The sequence below is a fragment of the Nerophis lumbriciformis genome, linkage group LG15 (genome assembly GCF_033978685.3).
Source record: "Nerophis lumbriciformis linkage group LG15, RoL_Nlum_v2.1, whole genome shotgun sequence".
In the NCBI taxonomy this organism is placed as follows: Eukaryota; Metazoa; Chordata; class Actinopteri; order Syngnathiformes; family Syngnathidae; genus Nerophis; species Nerophis lumbriciformis.
This window is the reverse complement of record NC_084562.2, coordinates 10,465,615-10,486,777: the sequence shown is the minus strand read 5'-3', so window position 1 is coordinate 10,486,777 and position 21,163 is coordinate 10,465,615. Positions and strand designations below refer to the sequence as shown.

At 37.9% G+C, this 21,163-nt stretch overlaps 1 protein-coding gene across 4 annotated transcripts in view; it reads right to left on the bottom strand.

The window, feature by feature from the left end:
• csnk1g1 (casein kinase 1, gamma 1) overlaps positions 1-21,163 on the bottom strand; it is a 65,966-nt gene that overhangs the window by 31,024 nt on the left and 13,779 nt on the right. For all 4 annotated transcript variants that reach the window (XM_061974871.2, XM_061974872.2, XM_061974874.2 and 1 more), the window contains exons 2-4: positions 8,423-8,808; positions 7,393-7,433; positions 4,990-5,059 (exon numbers count right to left, since the gene is read on the bottom strand). In XM_061974871.2, coding sequence (XP_061830855.1) covers positions 4,990-5,059; positions 7,393-7,433; positions 8,423-8,609 — 298 coding nt within the window. In that variant the 5' untranslated portion in view covers positions 8,610-8,808. The remainder of the gene's footprint in view (positions 1-4,989; positions 5,060-7,392; positions 7,434-8,422; positions 8,809-21,163) is intronic.

Sequence of the window (21,163 nt, the reverse complement as noted above, 5' to 3'; positions counted from 1 at the left end):
TGTTTAGAAGCAAATAAGAGGTTTAATATTACAAGTGTGCTTCCAAAAGACCATTTGATGAAATTTGACCCATGATGTCCTTTAAATATTATGTTAATGCTATGGTATATTTTTTTTAGTTTTTTTTTTTACGTGTGGCACACTGAGCCTCCTTCTGGAGATATCATACTGTAATATTGCTGGAATGAACCCGACTTCCTGTGGTGTCCTCTACCAATTCATTTTGCCTTTAAAAGGTTTAACAGGTCTGAAAATGTTTTTCTTTATTTTCCTCAAGCTGTAGCAACCCTCCTAAAGCATTCTAGCGCCTCCACAATTGTGGAATGAACGTTGGCATACTCCATGCTCATGCCAGCATAAGGACAAGTAGGGGTCATGTTGTGATCCATCCTGTGTTTCCGGAGATCATAATCCTGTTCTGTGGGTTGCTAATTGTACTACAGGCATCTCGTGTCTGTGGGAGGCCTACAATTTGCTGGTTAGGAGATATTGTAAATAAGTGGCTATATGGTTATTCAACATAAAACCCCTGACTTTTTAAATACCCCCCCAAAAAATAAAAATAAAAATAAGGACAGCAAAACGAACATAGTCTACAACAAAAAATCTTATGCATCATATATTTATTTATAAGACATTATATGAGTACACTAACATGAAAACCTGTTGAAGTTTGTCATTTTTACAGTCATTAGAGATTATTTATGGTTTCTGCAGGCTTTCTTGCTTTGCTTGGTACATTTAAGTCTCTAAATGGAGCTAAGAGAAAGTGTTAGTGTTTCTAACAGCATGAGACCAAGGCGCCTACAAAATGACAAAAGTAATAGATATGTGGAGATCAAATTATGTTATCTATTTCTTACATGTAGTCAATATGACTTGTGTGAAAGCCGGGGTGTTTGAAACTGTGCTTGCAGCTGGTGTAATGTTTCATTCCTGCAAATATCCCAACACAATAGTGTCCATCTGACCTTCAACAAAACCTACTGATGTTCTCAAACATTGCATCAACTGTGAAGCCGCTGTAAAACTACTTTTGCGAGGTTGTGTAAACAGAAATAGCCCTCATGTTTGAAAAGGCAACACACACAATCGCTAACTGAATAATCCTCATTAGTATCAAGTGACAGTTGGTTGCATGCAGAAAACACATGATTGGACATTTGAGTCAATTCACATTAATTTAGAAAGATCTACAGGCCCTATGACAACAGCATTGGCTGTTTAGAATGAGGTGCAGCAATGATGTCACATTATCCCATCTGGAGAAGAGACAAGAGTCAGATTAGTACTAAGAAAGGCAAACCCACTCTCTAAATATTTAATGAATTTCCGCACAGTTGCCCTTTTCCACCTTTCATCTTTGCAAAACAATAGACAGAAAATATGAGCTCTAAAATGTAAAGAAACTGCACAAAAAAACTGTCTATTGTTTCTGGTTCCAACACATACGCATAACAATTGAAAGAGGAGTTTAAGTTGCCAATATGTGACTGGATCTGATTTTTTCATGTTATCCTTTCAAATCCAACACAGGCCTTTTTTGTGTGTGGTCACGAATCCGATATGTATCCAATACGACTGCAGTCTGAACGCTCAGGTCACGGTCATCTGACCTATACGTCATTGACGAGAGCCGCATTACTGTGTTTCAGCTTCTTTCAATGTCCTACATCTCCTGGCTCCGACTCCTTACTCACGAGTACCTACAAACTGCCATAGACACAATTCTTTCCCACTTTCTTTTTAATCTCCAACACAAAATATTTTGATTAGGAAAATGTTGATTCCGGTTGCACAAAATTCTTGAAATTGCTACAAATACCAGGACTAAAATCTACACAAATTGAGACCCCGTTGACTTCCGCAAACACGCCGTGTTTTGTGCGAAGACGCATTCCATTCAGATTACCCACAAATTAAAGTCAGATGTTTTTTATACAACACTTTTTTTAAAACAAAAACAAATCGAAACTGGGCATCATGTGCTGCAGTGTGAACGTAAACTGAATGTTACTTTTGAGCCAACCTCTCAAAGGTTGCAAAAAGTACAGTTAATCGTGTTAGCACACCTTGAAGAAGCCTTCATGACAGGCTTGAAAAAATCCTGATTGACCAGAGTGAAAAGAACCTAAAAAATGTACAACTGTTAGTGCTTACACCCATTTTCGGGCCGAATAATACGATACGATACATAGCTCAGGATATTGACAGTATCTCGGTATGGCAAAGCTGCGATCGAAGTGAAAAAATAAACTAAATACATATGTTTTACAGTATATATTTTGCAGTATAATTTAACCAGAGTACAAAGAGCAATAGTGCAAAAACAGAGACACTGTTTTAGTGCTACATAATTGTAACCGGGTGTTTAAAATGGTGTCAGTGTCCGTCCATCCATCAATCCATTTTCTACCGCTTATTCCCTTAAGGGGTCGCGGGGGGCGCTCACTATTTCAAAATCGTGTCTCGTGAAATTTGCCCTGGAGCACACCAGTCTGAGTTTTCTCACTCAGTAATCACTGATATGATCACTGACCGGAGAGCAACCTGCACCGTACTTCAGGTAACTATCCGCTGTTAAGGTAAAGTAGCATGTGCGGCCAAAATAAATTGCAAAATTAATCTGTTTATATACATGATTAATGTGATAATTGTTTGTAATTAAATCGCATGTATTTTAAGCGTTAACTTTGATAGCCCTAGTTAAAAGTAGTGTAAGCTACTAATGTTTATTTTTCACGTGAACTAAAAATAACACAAAAAGTCAACATTTTCCAAATACTGAACTCTTCAGGTGCTAAAAATGACATTAAGTTGGTATAAATAATTACAAATAATACAAGTCAATTGCTTAGATTTTATGTAATGTAACAATGGCTCATTAAAATGTGTGGTGGTCAAGCCAGTGTCTGTTTTTAATGGGTACTAAGCGCCATGTTTCTCGAAGAACAATGCCCTATGCTTGCGTTTTCGGCTATACGAACCGTTCAAAACGCAAAAAGGAAAACGATTCTTCAGAGTTCCTCAGGAGGTAATCAAGAAGGACGGAAGAGTGCAAGATTTTATGAAAGACGACAAGAAAAGAGGCACAGACTGCAGTCCTTTGTAGCAGAGTTGAAGAATGCACTGCAGTGACCACTTTTAAAGGTTTGTTTGATGTATTTTTAATATACATTACTCGTTTAGTATTTTCCACTGAAGTATTATCTTGATATTGTTTGTATTTAATTTGTTTACAAACAAAAACCAGAAAGTCAGGGTCAATGGTACTTTGTCAGGAAAGGTACTTCTACATCTCCCCACTTGATTATTTGGTACACAAGTGTGTCAGAGTACATATGACAACAGGACCAAAATCAAATACGGTGATGATTCAGTAATTGTTAGTTTGTTAAATGGATATTCAGTCACGGGTGGCAGCTGTCAGGTGCTCTATCGTCGCAGTTTCAGTTTGTTTACATGGAAGCGTCCTTGCAAGGCGCAAAGTTAAACATGAAATGCAACCTTACCCGAGCAAAAATTATGCATGATTTATCCAGGAGAGTTTTGATACCAACTTCCTTGACCAACCCACACAAAAACAAGCTGTAACTATCCAAGCTTTTCCAAGTTTTCATCTGTTTAGTGGTGTAGAATAACGTCTGGAGCACAAGATTGTTTGATATGTCTGAGAAGTCCACCTACAGATAATCCTTGATATCACTCGCAAATCTTTTTGTGATAAAGTATAATGTTCTATTCCATTGCATAGTTAAATTTTTTTGCTTGTATCTGCTTTGTGCAGGAAGATCTAGGCCCATTGTGTCCTTAGATAGTTTGCACGCTGCTATCTGCACAACAGCCATCTTGGCTTGGTTGACCATCGTTTTTTATCACTTCCAAGTAGAAGTCAATTGTAAAACAATATCCATCCATCCATTTGCTACCGCTTATTCCCTTCGGGGTTGCGGGGGACACTGAAGCCTATCTCAGCTACAATCAGGCGGGTATGAAATGACAAAATAAAATATTGTAACAGAACTGCAACTTCACTAATACTGTATCAAATTCAAGGTATTTTGATTATTTATCTGGTATTACACATCTAAAAATTCTCCAACGTCTCACTCTTCCTTCGTGCTTGCTTCTATAAGCAGCAGTATATTTAGCTTCAGAAGTATAACGTTGTAAATCGTCATTTGTTCAAAAATAGTCGTCTTCCTTGTCTGTTACAAAGTCTGCCATGATTAGAAAACACACTTGTGTTTGATTCTGGAAGTAAGAACACACATATTGAAGGCAATAATGGTGACTCCCATTAGCTGCATCTTTCAAGCGTTTTTTTTTTTAATCATCTTTAAAATCGTAAAAAAAAAGACGTGTTCTTGTCTCTCATAATGATTGAACGATAGGCAAAACACCAAAAAAATGCAGTTCCCCATTAAAGTTTAGTGCACTTTATCAATTTTTATCAAACTCATTGAACAATTAATTGAAGCAACAGTGTATAAATGTAATTTTTTTTCAAATCAAATTAATTAAATTGATTAATTATTGCACCACTTGTTGTTGATAGTAACATTTTGTCCATGTTCTGATGAAACAAGCTTATTCGGTTTGTTTAAAAAGCTATGAAAATAAAGGTTGCCAAAAAGAGTAGCTCTCTGCTCTTTTCATTTTGTAAAATTAACTCTCCTAACAAAAAGGCTGAGACCCCTGATGAAAAAATATCAAAGAAAACATTAGATATTGCATATCATTAATATAAACTACTTTTTTCTAGTATTTTTGTGGCACCCCTTTACTCTGTATTATCCCCCAAAGTCATTTTCCAAGTACAAAAAGACATGCCAAAACATTCCTGAAGATAATGCTGCTAAACCTGTTTCATATCAATACACTAACGTGGGATAATCACCAGCTGTGCAAATGTTGCAAACAGCTCTATGACTGATAATCAGTGTTAGTCAGGCAAAACAAAACAAGCAAAGTCTCAAGTCAGCATACCTGTAGTTCCAAGTGTTTTGTAGAACCGGTACTCTAAATGCAACTGCGGTGCCCTTGACTTCACTGGTTCCTGTGTACACGTAAGAGTCAAAGGCGGCAGTTAGTCTGAGACAAGGCCACCAAAATTAAAAGGTAAAAGTCAGTGAAAAGTACAAGGAAATGCATTTACTACATTTATGAGGATATGGATACATTAAACGATTTAAAGAGGTGGAATGCATTGCTCATACACAAGCATGTAATATAAAATAGAGTGTATTATATACATTTTAATATATAGGACTATAACTGATGCGATCGTTCATCTGGTCAAAACCATCACTATGTATGCATGAAATTGTTAACAAGAAAAAGCTGTCATTTTCATAAGTTTCCTCTTTTGTTGGGTTTGTTTAGCCCAGTGGTCCCCAACCACCGCATTTGCTACCGGGCCGCACAGAAACAACAATTAATATAAAAACTACGTCATTTTCTCCGACTTAATTTTTGCTTGTCCCACTATACACACCAATAAGCTTGTTAATAGATGTATATTACAACTCATTTGTTATAGTACATGGGACAATGCACATTAATGGACATATAAAATGTTAATGTGCCAGATTGTAGCCAAAGGCTATTTTTTTTATGCTCATTGTTTTGCTGTTTTTATCTGACATGCATAGAAAGACTGTCTGTGAAAATAATGCATACATTAAACCGGTCCCTGGTGGAAAAAAAGTTGGGGAACCCCGATATAGCCAGTCATGTATGTAACAATATGGCAGGTTTCTAGAGACTGGCTGCAGAATATTAGATTTACATCTGTGTAAGAATTTGGACAATTATTACAATTACAACTATTACCTACAGAAATATACAGTATTTGCTGTGGTAAAATGTTGACCTTATTATTCTTCACAAGTGTATTAGAGTGTAACTAAAAATAAGTACACATTTGTATTATTTTCTTACTTTTGCACCTTATGTACATTTTGTGGTTTTTGTATTCATGCTTATATTTGATTTTCTTTATAGAGCGAAATAAATTAAAATGAGTGCTGCCAAGAGCGAAGACATAGTGGATAAAACAAGAAAAGTCACCTCCATAGTGTGGCAATTTTTTGGATTTTTTTTTTTTTTTTAAAGAGACCGTAGTCCTTTGCTGCGCTCATCTTGTGTTATCAACACATATCCGTTCCCTATTCGCATGTATGGAAACAAGTAAGAACTAAACGTGCAGGACTGTACAACTGAAATAAATTTTAAAAAAATACAACAAATGTTTTTGTTTTTTTATGTAATAATTATAAAGAATTACTACATAACATTACTTTGTGGCACTGAACCTGCAAATTCTTGTTCTTCTCAGGTTTCTCTCAGTTTACATTTTCACGCTTTGCACTATTTTGTTATACTTTATTAGGAATTTCTTACATAGTACTTTATTTTTTTCACCTTAAAAGAGGATATTGTTAAGTGTTTATTGGTTACATTTGAAGTAAAAGTGTTAACATTTATTATATTTTTCTCCTGGTCAATATTTCCATTGGTCATAAATAGTACTTATTGATATCGACAATTATAAAAAGCGTATATCATGATTCAGTTTTCAGCCATATCGCCCAACCCTACAATTAAGTATTCATTATTCGAAAATAGAGGTTTCACTGTAAATGCAAATTTTAGGCAACTTCCAAATGTATGTTTTACTAACCAAATTGATGTAAAAAGGTTACCTCTCTTTGACAAACATTTGCTTTGTAACTGTGTACAATCAAAGGTTAATTTATTAATAATACATGACAGAAACAAAGTGTGAGCTTTTGTATACCTAAAAGTCTTTACTTCTCACTCAATGTTTTAAACAGTGATAAAGCACCAGATCGATGTCGGGGCACAGCCAAATGTGTAGCTGCAAATATCTCACTTGGTGAGCTAAACACTCTGACATTTTACAGCTCTCATCAGCTAGTGAGGAATATAACAGACACGAGTAACCTTACCAGCATCTACGCTGTCTACCATTGCACCTGAGTACAACTACTATACAATGTTGTGGAGGAGAAAAACATTGATACAAATGCTATGTTGGGTAAAGTTCCGTCTCTGTATACGAAATCAGTGGTGACTAAACATGCTTTCTGATAACACCAGTGTGTACATTAACCAATGCCTTTGTCTAATGAAACACATTTCCTGTCTTGTAACAATGACAGTCTAATATTAGAAATAGTCTTTTTGTGAACAAGTAGTCAAGGTGCGACTTGAGGAAAGATCTACTAATGCACTCTCAGCACCTTTAACTGCTTGTGGAAAGAGTTTTATTATTCTATAAAGGCTGAATAACCATGATTCTTTTTTTAAAGACTGGACTCAGAGGGGTAAGGTTTCCAGATGAAGGGGGAAAAAAACTTGACTTACCAGTTTAATGGCTACATACTCATTGGTGTAGAGATTTTTACCTGCAGAGAGAAAAGATCAAGTTTGTTTATATGGTCGCAGCTACGTGCTGAAAGCACAGAAATAAGACTACACAAAAACTGAAGTTTGAAAATGCGCACATTTTTACCCACGCATTTAAAAATAATTTGTTCTCATAAAAAACACATTCACCGCCTGTCATGCGCATTTTGACCAATCACAAAATAGCTTTGTTTATCAATAGAGAGGTATTAGATGTACATTGACGTGTACATTTGTTTTCCAATCAGCATGCACTTACATGGAGCCCAGAATAAATAATGAATGTTTTTAATCACCCGAGTATGAAATGAAACCAACAACTAACTGTAGGTCAATAACTTTATCTTTTGTTATTAAATAGGGTTTAAAAACGTATTTTGATTTCTTATAACACAAACAACAAAACTCAGTTTTGCCAAGCCACACAAACACGTTGAAGCCAAAGTTTTTGAAAATCTCCATTCTGGCTAGATACTCAGTTTTTAAGGCCAAAAGCCTATGTTTGCGTGTGTACGAGAGGCCAAAACTCATTGAAAAATATGTGTTTTCAAAATATCTGTATCTGTGTGAACATGGCCTAATTGTTGGTTTGCAACCACGTGACCTTCCAAGTTTCACATGGTGAACAGGAGTCCAATATGGCAACCAGGGCTTCCTCTACATGTAATTATTGTGGAGCACTTCCACAGTAAAATAAAACCTGCCACATCTTAAAATGAGAAGTTTTTAATGTAAAAACAAAAGCAGACTAAATTCTTCCTGAGGTGGATGGAATGTTGCCTTCCTGTCACACGGCCTAAGGAAGGTACTAGACCACGGTCAAGGTACATTATATATACCCAGTATATATATTTTATGAGGTAGGAAATGTATTCAATACACCCGTGATAGCTAAACAAGATATAAAAGTATATCTTGCTCAATTATAATTGGTGCATTAAGAGATACTGTAATGACCCCTTATGTGTATCTTGAGATTTGAACTCACCTAGCTTCAGTTCACCAAAGTTTCCGCAGCCAATCTTCTTGCCAACACGAAAATTTGGGCCCACCATGAGAACCCCAGAGGAGCTTGAGGAGCCCGACGGTCGGGTTGAATGCCCACTGCGACTTCCCTGGGAAACTTTAGTGCTCCTAGCAGGCCGATCGCCATATTTGTCCCTCTGTGGATCCATGGTGTGAGCAGCACAGGTCAACGGGGGCCTGGGGTGACGTGTACAAAGGCCCCCTGGGCTGGGCCCACCACAGCCACAGCCCTGGTTACTGGCAGTGCCTGGATGGCACACACACACTCATGAGACAAAAGCTGACTTGGACACTCTCCTCTGTCCTCACTCTGGCCTCAACATTTGTCACGGGAGGTGGTCGATCACCCTGAAGAGTAAAAAAAAGATACAAAAGTTTAATTTAAAACAAAAAATACAAACATAACAGCTGAAGCCTACCAGTGGCATCTAAAATTACAATTAAACTTAGACAACATAATACATATTGCTTAAAAGGAATGCTCACAGAGAAAATTCATTAAAAAAAAGACTCCCAAAGTCCATCCATCCATCCATTTTCTACCGCTTGTCCCTTTTGGGGTCGCGGGGGGTGCTGGAGCCTATCTCAGCTGCATTCGGGCGGAAGGCGGGGTACACCCTGGACAAGTCGCCACCTCATCGCAGTGCCAACACAGATAGACAGACAGCATTCACACTCACATTCACACACTAGGCCCATCCATCCATTTTCTACCGCTTGTCCCTTTTGGGGTCGCGGGGGGTGCTGGAGCCTATCTCAGCTGCATTCGGGCGGAAGGCGGGGTACACCCTGGACAAGTCGCCACCTCATCGCAGTGCCAACACAGATAGACAGACAGCATTCACACTCACATTCACACACTAGGCCCAATTTAGTGTTGCCAATCAACCTATCCCCAGGTGCATGTTTTTGGCGGTGGGAGGAAGCCGGAGTACCCGAAGGGAACCCACGCAGTCACGGAGAGAACACGCAAACTCCACACAGAAAGATCCCAAGCCCGGGATTGAACTCAGGACTACTCAGGACCGTCGTATTGTGAGGCACATGCACTAACCCCTGCACCACCGTCTAATAAATTAAAACAGAGGGATGAAAAAATAACCTTGAATTCTGCAGTCAGTCTTCTGAGTTGAAAATCTGCATGACAAATTTCATTTTAGAAATAAACTATGTTGTTGTCCCTTGTGGCCTATGGCTACAAATGAGAACTTAAACCCTAAATGTCAAACTCTGAGCACCTGTTTCAGTTGGTTTTGGGTCCTCATTGTCAGTTACTGCCAGGACATTTTACCGTATGTCAGTTAACTGGGCATCTTTATTACGAAAGCTTTTTTTGACAATTAATTTATCCATCCATCCATCCATCCATTTTCTACAGCTGGTCCCTGTCGGCGTCGCGGGGGTGGCTGGAGCCTATACCATACAAAATGTTTTTAAATTCAGCATATAAAAATTTTTTGTTTAAAAATTCAGTGTAAAAAAAATTAATCCATCCATCCATTTTCAACAGCTTGTCCGTCTCGGGGTCACTGGAGCCTATCCCAGCTGCATTCGGCCAGAAGACGGGATACACCCTGGACAAGTCGCCACCTCATCGCAGGGCCAACACAGACAACATTCACACTCACATTCACACATTCCAATTTCATGTTGCCAGTCAATTTATCCCCAGGTGTATGTCTTTGAAGGTGGGATTAGATTAGATTAGACAAACTTTATTGATCCACAAGGGAAATTGTTCCTAGGAAGCCAGAGTACCCGGAGGGAACCTATGCAGTCACGGAGAGAACATGCAAACTCCACACCGAAAAACCCAGAGTCTGGGGATCGAACCCAGGACCTTATTATTGTGAGGCACACACACTAAACCCTGTACACCGTGCTGCTCAATTTATGTAACTGAATATTTTGTGTTTGAATTTTATAAACCAAATTCTTTTTTTACATCAAATTTGCTGAACATGTCATTGGAAATTTTTTTTTCGCAAAATGCTTTTTTAAAAATGCAGTGTTTTTAAATTCCGTGTTTTTAAAAATCAGTATATAAAAAAAATGTTTCAAAATTCAATGTTAAAAAAAATGCAGTATTTAAAAATTCTGTGTTAAAAATTCTGCTGAAAAATTTGCTTCTTCAAAACGCAAGACCCACTTACGTTAAATTAAGACTGAAGCAATCGATCCTTTCTCAGAACAAGTCAACGAGGTGTCAAGTTTAAAGTCGAGCGACACAGATCTTACAAAGAGGCTGGTAATGCAGCACTACACGCCACAGGCCATGCAACCTACTGTATGTGCTCGAACCCCTTTTTATGAACGCTTTCAAAAGTGGAAGTTGCTTTACAACGGTGAAAAAAAATCCCAAGATTCTGCGAAAAAGGATAAAAGTTGATTACACAATGGTACAAACACACACAATAATGACTGATATTAAAAATGTTACAACAGTTTAAAAAACAAAGTAACATTTTAGTTTTTTACTGAATAAGAAACTCAGAATGTACATGAAACTACATCATGTGGGATTTACAATATTAACTATAAAAAATAAAACACTGAATATGGACAATATATGAATGTCGCTCCTCTACTGCAGAACACCTCCTTGATCGACATCTTTTATAAATCGAACAAGAACAAAAAAGATGCAAACACAGCAAAATATAAACAGCAAGAGTAAAAAACATCCACATATTCAATAGAATATCACTTTTCTGCAGAACTTTGCCTCAAGTCTCAGGCTTGTTGCTGCGTAAACAAGCCCCGCCCACTCTGCCTGCGCCTCGCCTGCATGGAGCAGAGCTTCCTATTGTTACCGTCGTAACCCGTATGTCACTAAGCCATTGGAATCACTTCTATAGTTTGACACCCAGCGGGCCGCATTGAAATGTGTATTAGAATGTATTATGCCCATGTAAACTGCCTTTTTTATGCTGCTGTGCAAGACCGGGTCGAGTGACTTCAAACTTGACACCTCATTGGCTGGTTCTAAGACAGGATTGAATGCTTCAGTCTTTATTTACCGATGGCCTTGCTTTTTAAAGCAGCAAATTTTTCTACACTGAATTTTTCAGCACTGAATTTTTTTATACACTGACTTTTTAAACACACACATTTTGCGAACATTGTTTTTCAACGAAATTGTCAGTATAATCTGATGTAAAAAATCAGTTACATAAATTCTGTGTCAAAAAAAGAATTTGTATTTAAAGACACAAATGAACCTTCTTACAGCACCAGAGCTCTTTTTTTACTGACATAATTCAGTCATTCATTGTTAACATTCCAAATGATAACTTCCCTGGAATAAGGTGGAAAGCTTAAGTGCAATTCATGTTAAGCCAATTAATTCATATGACTTTTTACCCGAATGCAGCTGAGATAGGCTCCAGCACCCCCCTGCGAACCCGAAAGGGACAAGCGGTAGAAAATGGATGGATGAATGGACTTTTTTTTGCCATCATATGGGAGTTGACATGTCAGCTAGTGCAGTTCCGATTAACAGCCTGCACGGGGTTTGATCTGTTAGTTTCTTGGTTAATCTAGACTATAATCAGCTGCTATCTAGTTTCAGCATCTTAAAATTATTGTCAGTAAACAGTCTTATGTTTTGCTGTTTTGAAGGTGAAATAATAGATAAAAGAAGTGTGGCAGACAATGTGTGAAACTACAACATTTAAAACAATTGTATTCAAAGGGTTATTTTAGCAAACAATTATATCAAGTAACTACATTTATTTATTTATTATGTCCATTTCGACTTTTGCAGAATATTCACATCAAGGGATATTTTTATTTAACCCATTGATAAATTAAACTACGGTTGTGACAATATACGATACAAATGATATGATTTTGGCCGACAACAGTTCTTAGAACTATCGTCAAATTGTGATAATGCATTTTAAGAACACATTCTAGCAGTGTCCTGCAGATTTCACAGCAACAAGCGAACGGCTGCGTCCTCAATGCAGAGTCCTTGCAAGTGAAGGATGAGGAACAGCTGAACAGTTAACACTATACACTGAAGGCAGTACCGGTGGAAAATCCCTCGTTTTTTGAGCTCACAGCAGCGAGTGAAAGCCCTCCAATGTTGATCCTTGACTGTCCTATTACCCGGGTAGCCTTCCTTTTTCTTTTTCTGTCTCCTCAGGCAAAACTTTGTTTCTTTGGTTGTTTTGCCGCTTCTACCATGATAGCAGTGATTGCACATAAGCGCTTGCATTGACTTCAGTCTTTTTAACGAATGCGAAAAGGGGGGAGTGACGTATGCGGTAAAGCAAGTCGGCACACTTGCAGTTTTGTGTGTGGCAAGGTTTACGCCACCCTCCTCAAAGTTGCTTATTGCCAGGTAAAGAGATACAGATACCTCTCAAGCCATGACAGAGGTGTCATTCAACTAGTTATAAGTCTATGTATCATCCCAAAAGTTAAGAAAATATTTTATGGAGGTTGAAAAGTTACTTAGTGCTGCATTTTCCAAACTGATACAAAAAAAGTCCACTGCAGAGGACACTGCTTTTTTTAGAAAGTAAAAGTTGAAAAGAAACTAAACATTATTGTTACACTGGATGTTTATACTGTCACTTTAATAGGGAACTGCACTTTTTGGGGGGGATTTTGCCTATCATTCACAATCCTTATGTAAGACAAGAACAGATTTGTTTTTCTTTTTGGATCCTAAATCAAAAGTGCGCTTACAATGGAGCCTATGAGAGTCGCTCTATTCTGCCCATAAAGCCTTTAAAAAAACATCCAAACACCTCCCCTCAGGTTTTATATACTGTACATGCTGTAAGTATATATGTAATGTAGTAACAGGCATATTTATAATAACAATAAATATTCACATATTTTGCTCATTTTAAATTTCAAAAACGCATCACGACAGTATCTTTTTTTTTTTTTTATAACATCACTGATTATTACTCACTGCAGTCTTCACGAGAGCCAACAAACATAATAGAAAATCACTTACTGTCCAATGTCTGCTGTCATTTGGATGCGGACTGGTAGAATCTTATTATATTCCCGTTTAGATGAAGAATGACTCATAATCCTCGTGAAATAGAGGAATAGAACCAAGCGTCTTTTCGTGTGGTTTTTTTGTTGTTGACATTTTTAAGTCTAAATTGGCTGTCAAAGTGTACCAACTTGTTGGAGTACATCCTCATCCTTCTACTATCAAGGTGAGAGGTATGATTTATGATATAGAATAAACTTTCATGATCACTGAGGTGAGGAAGCAGCTCACCTGTCGATAATGTCAACATAGGCCGCATAAATAGTTTGTCTGCGTTAGCGTTTATAACAACAACATCACAAATTCTTGGTTCATATTCGAGTCACTAAATGTAAATGGAGTATTGTTGGCGGTTTTTGGATTTTAATTTATTGGGTTTTATGGGCGGAATAGGGAGCTCCCTTTGGCTCCATTTAAGCAGACCTATTTACGAGTTAGAATGCATTAAAAAAAATACATTTGTCGTCGTGCCTTTCACAATAATTGTGAAAGATAGGCAAAATTCCCCAAAAAGTGAAGTGAATTATATTTATATAGCGCTTTTCTCTAGTGACTCAAAGCGCTTTTACATAGTGAAACCCAATATCTAAGTTACATTTAAACCAGTGTGGGTGGCACCAGTGTGGGTAAAATGTATTGCCCAAGGACACAACGGCAGTGACTAGGATGGCGTAAGTGGGGATCGAACCTGGAACCCTCAAGTTGGTGGCACCGCCCCAAGTGCAGTTCCCCTTTACAGGCACTCAACTAAGCTTTTTTAATATTTGCTTGAAACAGTGGGTGTTCCCGCATAATTGTTTGCACTTAAAAACACATCCTTGTAGGAATGTATATAATTAAAACATTTAAGCATTATGTTTGTGTTCAATTACAGTAAGTGTGTTTATCCTAAATATTCCTGCCACTTCATTTTACACACTATGGCATTTTTAAGTAATTTATTTTTAAAATAACGTGACAATATCGTACTGTGAGATGTTGATATTGTTACATCCCTAGTATTAAAAGCGCTATCATCATCCACATTTATATAATTTATATCTGACATTGTCTGTATCGCATAAACCCAATTGTGATACATGTCGTTATTGCAAGAGGCTGAAATATGTATTGCAATATAAATATCGCCCATTCATACTTTCAACATATTTTTAGGATCAGATATAAAGCCTAAGCATTTACAAATGTTATTCAAAATAATAATTGCACTATAAAATGTAGTATTATTAACAGTTTTGATCAATGCTATAATCACTGTCTGGACAATGTGAGATAAGTGCAGCAAAATTTACAGTCAGGGTCATGTTGAGATAATAATCTTGTAACGTTGAGTGCAGGAGCATCAACATGAGGTGGAATGTCAAATCTTGTGATGAGGACATCTCTAAGAATCTCTTCCACCCACAACCTTGGCCTAACGTGCCACGTCAGTGGAGAATATTATGTAAACAATTACATAAAAGCTGTCTTTTCCCACGGACATTGATGGATACGAGTGCGTTTGCTTCAAGTGCTCAGGTACACACCTCAAACAGGAAATGTGGACTTGTTATGCCACTGTGCAATTTAAAACATACATGTTTATCATCTACCACCTAGTGACAAACCCTCACTTAGTTAATCATCTATAGCAGTTTTGTGTTGCAGGACACTTTGTCAACAGCAAATTAGGAAGATTACCATATGTACTAATTCTTAAAACAAAACAAGCATAAAAACTAAAAAGGTTGACAATGATGTTGTAATTCCTGTGCATAGAAAAACTGCTGCAGATAAGTACTGTATGCATGCATGTGTGTGGGCTTCCGGATGACTCATGCTTAGTGTTGCCTGCACAGTCTTCAGCATCAAAGACAGCTCAGTTACTCTCTCAAGGGCAACCGTGCACTGTTACTATTACATAAAACCAGAAACAGAACTGCATGTCTATAAAACAGGTTTACAGTAAAAACCATTGCCGTGCTGGATCTCTTCCCATCGTATAAACAATCATTAGTAAACTGCCTTAATCCAAAAAGAGGATTCTCCTGATTGAAGCGTCAAACACAATTCCGGGCTGGCCTAAGAACAACGGCCAAACCACGCTGAACCGGCCTGATTACACCAGACGGCTACACTGTATTCACAAATGATTACTGAAATCACAAAGATTAATGATATATATTCTCAGCTGCAACTTGTTTTATGACAATACAAAAAAGGTATACAATGGCCGTGACTCTCAAGTCACATGGGCTTAAAATTCTTTTGGCCTTGTTCATCCACTGACAACCATTTTGTATCCAGCTTGAATTTATGAAGTCAGAACAACAATTGTGAAAACAAATGTTTGTCACATTTGGATGAGGTTTGAAATTTGAATTAAAATTGGATTTCTATGTCGCTTTGCAACACCACCTGCACAAGTATTTTTTTCAAATGTCTCTCATTTTTCACAATTACTACTTACTACATACCGTATTTTTCAGACTATAAGTCGCAGTTTTTTTCATAATTTGGCCGGGGGTGCGACTTATACTCAGGAGCGACTTATGTGTGAAATTATTAACACATTAGCGTAAAATATCAAATAATATTATTTAGCTCATTCACGTAAGAGACTAGACGTATAATATTTCATGGGATTTAGCGATTAGGAGTGACAGATTGTTTGGTAAACGTATAGCATGTTTTATATGTTATAGTTATTTGAATGACTCTTACCATAATATGTTACGTTAACATACCAGGCACGTTCTCAGTTGGTTATTTATGCCTCATATAAGGTACACTTATTCAGCCTGTTGTTCACTATTCTTTATTTATTTTAAATTGCCTTTGAAATGTCTATCCTTGGTGTTGGATTTTATCAAATAAATTTCCCCCAAAAATGCGACTTATACTCCAGTGCGACTTATATGTTTTTTTCTTTCTTTATTATGCATTTTCGGCCGGTGCGACTTATACTCCGAAAAATACAGTAGGTCACACACAGGCACAGAAGCAGTCCCAGAGAAGCAAATAACAATTTGCAATCTTGTTGTTTTTACAATAGACTATACGTCTAATGATAGCTAACCAAATCGCTTTCATGAGCCAACTGCAGGGATGCCCATTAAGTTGATTGCGGAGAGTGTGTTGGTCCATCGCCAGGTATTAAAAAAATAGATTTAAAAATGACCTATCATCAGTCTTCACTAAGACGTCACATTTGTCAATCGATTGACACACACGGCATTAAAGGATCTTGTGAGATGGTGTGAGCTCAGTATGAAGAAAAAAACGACCGGCAAGAATGCAAGAAACACATTTTATTTCAACACGGTCTCTCTTCCCAAACACTTGCCGTCAAAAGCGTAAAGACCAACTGCACAGTTTGTGTCTTCACAATAAAAGCGCTGGCCCGTCCTGCCCACTAGAAATGTATTTGTATAAATCAAAACAAAAACATCTATTAATAAAATGCAAAAATTCTTACATGTATTAGCGAAATGCGTCATTGGACAACTGTGACCAGTATATTAAGTCAAGCAGAATAAAATTATAACGTCAGGGTTTCCACTCCATGTAACTGATCTTGGCCACCACCAAGACAAAATAAAAGTGGCCACACATTAAAATTGAGTTTGTTTGTTTTTAAGTGAAAACAAAATTAAGTAATATATTGTGTGAATTGATATATATCGCCTGTTATTTGTGCATCAATGACTAGCACCGAAAATTTGGCTACCAAAAAGACTTTGATCAACATAACACCACTGTCAAAACAGAATGTTGTGATGATGTAACCAAGACAAGACGTGATTGCCTGCTGCCGAGGCAGCATGTCTGCAATGTGAACGTACTTTCATATATCTGAGATACACCTGCGGACAGCAATCTACAAAATGTGCAATGTTCAAATACTGAAAGGACAGTGGCGCTCTTTCAAGGAGAGAAATTCCAGCTGGAGCAGCAGCACAAAGCAAGTGTGTCTCGTTATTTGTCGTGGACATTGAGCGACACAAGTAAAGAGTCTTTAAACAGGAGTACAGTCTCCAATAACACCAGAAAAAAAGATTGTAGGTTTGTAGCTAGTTGTTTTCATTAAAGAAAAAGTCACTAAAAGGATTGGAGAAGTCTCTCAAAACTTGAAAAATTCTCAACAAGTGCAGCCTGTGTTACAAGAACTTTTCCATTTACACGGGTAAAAACTACACGGGCAGATTTAGTTCTTCAGGAACTATTTTTAATTACTAGTAGTAGGTGGGACTTTCAGAAGTTTCCCAGGAACCTTTAAGGGTTAAACACAGTTGAACATTCCTAAAACTTTTTTTTCAAACCCACCGAAAGCAATTACAATATGCGACATGACTTGTTTTTTCTTTTTTCTTGTGTTTCTACTACAACATATTTGACAACGAATATAGTCGAAGGAATGGAACGTTGAACTTTCAATAACTTTTGTGGGACATCTGTGTGCTGAGGAACACTAGTGTAACTATCTTGCAGTGTTTTCGCTCAGCCGTTGGTACTTTAGCTTTAACTTAACTTTTGATTAGTATACAGATTCATGTTGTCGTTGAATTTTTAATACGCAAAGCTACAACACGAATGGAGTCTTTAAAACGTATTTACAGGAAATATAAAGTATTCAGCCGGACTACGAATCTACGGGGCAAACTGCTCACTGGGACTCCGATCTCATAGTTTGAAGAGAAATGAGAAAAGAAGGACCAGTGGAATGAGGGTTAATCACAGCAAATGTTCACTATTAACTTTGTTACATGCTATAAAAGTAGTCAGTGACACGCCATTTGTGTAGTTATTTGTCTCAACTAAAGTCGCACACATGGCATCAGTGTAGAAATATACTGTACCACTCATCCATATGTCATCAGCCTTATTTGTATAAACTACCTAAACTGTGAAATGCGGTGGAAACACAAAAAACATTCTACACAAACCTTTAGATCCAGGAACTAAAAATTTCAGGAACTTGAAAGTTCCTTAAGTTTTGGTGGAAAAAAGACCTATAAGCTCTAAAAAATTTTTAGCAAAACAATATAAAAAAATATATGTTAATACTAATTACAGAGATTTGCTTTTAAATGTATGCATTATTTTTCATACCGTATTTTCCGCACTATAAGCCGCACCTAAAAACCACAAATTTTCACAAAAGCTGACAGTGCGGCTTATAACCCGGTGCGCCTTATATATGGATTAATATAAATATTTATTTTCATAAAGTTTCGGTCTCGCAACTACGGTAAACAGCCGCCATCTTTTTTCCCCGTAGAAGAGGAAGCGCTTCTTCTTCTATGGTAAGCAACCGCCAAGGTAAGCACCCGCCCCCATAGAAGAGGAAGCGCTTCTTCTTCTACTGTAAGCAACCACCCGCCCCCATAGAAGAAGAAGCCCCCGGATATTGCGTTTCATTTCATTTGTGTGTTTACATCTGTAAAGACCACAAAATGGCTCCTACTAAGCGACACGCGTATAACGCAGAATTTAAACTTAAGGCAATATTTAACCAAAGAACTCCAACCGCTCGATATTGGTGTCAACAGGGCATTTAAAGCACGACTGCGAACGGCGTGGGAACAATGGATGACCGAAGGCGAACACACCTTCACTAAGACAGGGAGACAGCGCCGGACGACATACGCCAACATCTGCCAGTGGATCGTAAATGCCTGGGCGGATATTTCGGTCACAACTGTGGTCCGAGCTTTCCGGAAGGCAGGATTCACAGAACTGCGACGAGACGGAGTCGGCCATTTTGGATCCCGTATTCGCCCAACTTTTTAATTCGGACACCGAAGGAGAAGAATTCAAGGGATTTATGAATGAAGAATAACTTCAGAAAGTGAGCGTTATGTTTATTTTGTGTGTTGTGACATTAACGTTCGAGCAACATTAAGTTATTGATGCTTATTGATTGCACATTTGCACATTACCGTACATTTTGGGAGTGAACAGAGTTGTTAGAACGCTGGTTTTTAATATATTATTAAAGTTTCACTGACCTATCTGACTGTTTTTTTGACATTCCCTTTAGCGCAGTTAGATGCGGCTTATAACACGGGGCGGCTTATAGGTGGACAAAGTTTTGAAATATGCCGTTCATTGAAGGCGCGGCTTATAACCCAGGGCGACTTATGGTGCGGAAAATACGGTACTTTTTTAATTCAGCCTTTTTAAAGAAAATATATGCATTAGCGCCGATTATGCAAATATGATAATGTAATATTGACAACGCCCATGGTCACGCCCCAACTGAACTCCAAACACCCCAATGCTAAAAGACTTGACACTTATGAGTCTGACCACTAATAAATGTTTAATGAGTTTGTCTGAAGTCTGTCTGGATTCAAATGCTGAACACTGGAATTTATAGGTTTACTACTGCCAAAATGTTCACTAAAGAACAACAACGGCTGCCAAGCACAAAACAACATAATGTAGGTATATCTGTACAAAATAAACCAGCATAACCTATGTATAAATGAGAATAAAAGAGGCAGAACTTGTCCTTTGTATTACTAGCCAAGTAGTCATATTGCATAGTTGCAGCTGCAGTGTATTTGTACATGTCCAGACATGTCTGGCATACGTGAATATAGCATCATTTATACATGGGACTTTATGGTGTACAAGTTTACTAAACATTAAGTAATACCAAGCTGCTGGAAAGAATGGCACTGACACTGGTACACCATGACAACAGACAATAGAAGCACTGTGTCCTTTTAAAAAGGTAGACAGTCTTCAGTGATCAGAAAACACTGGGCTCATTGCCTAGCCAGGCCACTCCCAGATGAGTGAGCTGGAAGCATGGCGTGCAAGCCATAGAGCACTCACTGACACATATACAGGTAAAAGCCAGTAAATTAGAATATTTTGAAAAACTTGATTTATTTCAGTAATTGCATTCAAAAGGTGTAACTTGTACATTATATTTATTCATTGCACACAGACTGATGCATTCAAATGTTTATTTCATTTAATTTTGATGATTTGAAGTGGCAACAAATGAAAATCCAAAATTCCGTGTGTCACAAAATTAGAATATTACTTAAGGCTAATACAAAAAAGGGATTTTTAGAAATGTTGGCCAACTGAAAAGTATGAAAATGAAAAATATGAGCATGTACAATACTCAATACTTGGTTGGAGCTCCTTTTGCCTCAATTACTGCGTTAATGCGGTGTGGCATGGAGTCGATGAGTTTCTGGCACTGCTCAGGTGTTATGAGAGCCCAGGTTGCTCTGATAGTGGCCTTCAACTCTTCTGCGTTTTTGGGTCTGGCATTCTGCATCTTCCTTTTCACAATACCCCACAGATTTTCTATGGGGCTAAGGTCGGGGGAGTTGGCGGGCCAATTTAGAACAGAAATACCATGGTCCGTAAACCAGGCACGGGTAGATTTTGCGCTGTGTGCAGGCGCCAAGTCCTGTTGGAACTTGAAATCTCCATCTCCATAGAGCAGGTCAGCAGCAGGAAGCATGAAGTGCTCTAAAACTTGCTGGTAGACGGCTGCGTTGACCCTGGATCTCAGGAAACAGAGTGGACCGACACCAGCAGATGACATGGCACCCCAAACCATCACTGATGGTGGAAACTTTACACTAGACTTCAGGCAACGTGGATCCTGTGCCTCTCCTGTCTTCCTCCAGACTCTGGGACCTCGATTTCCAAAGGAAATGCAAAATTTGCATG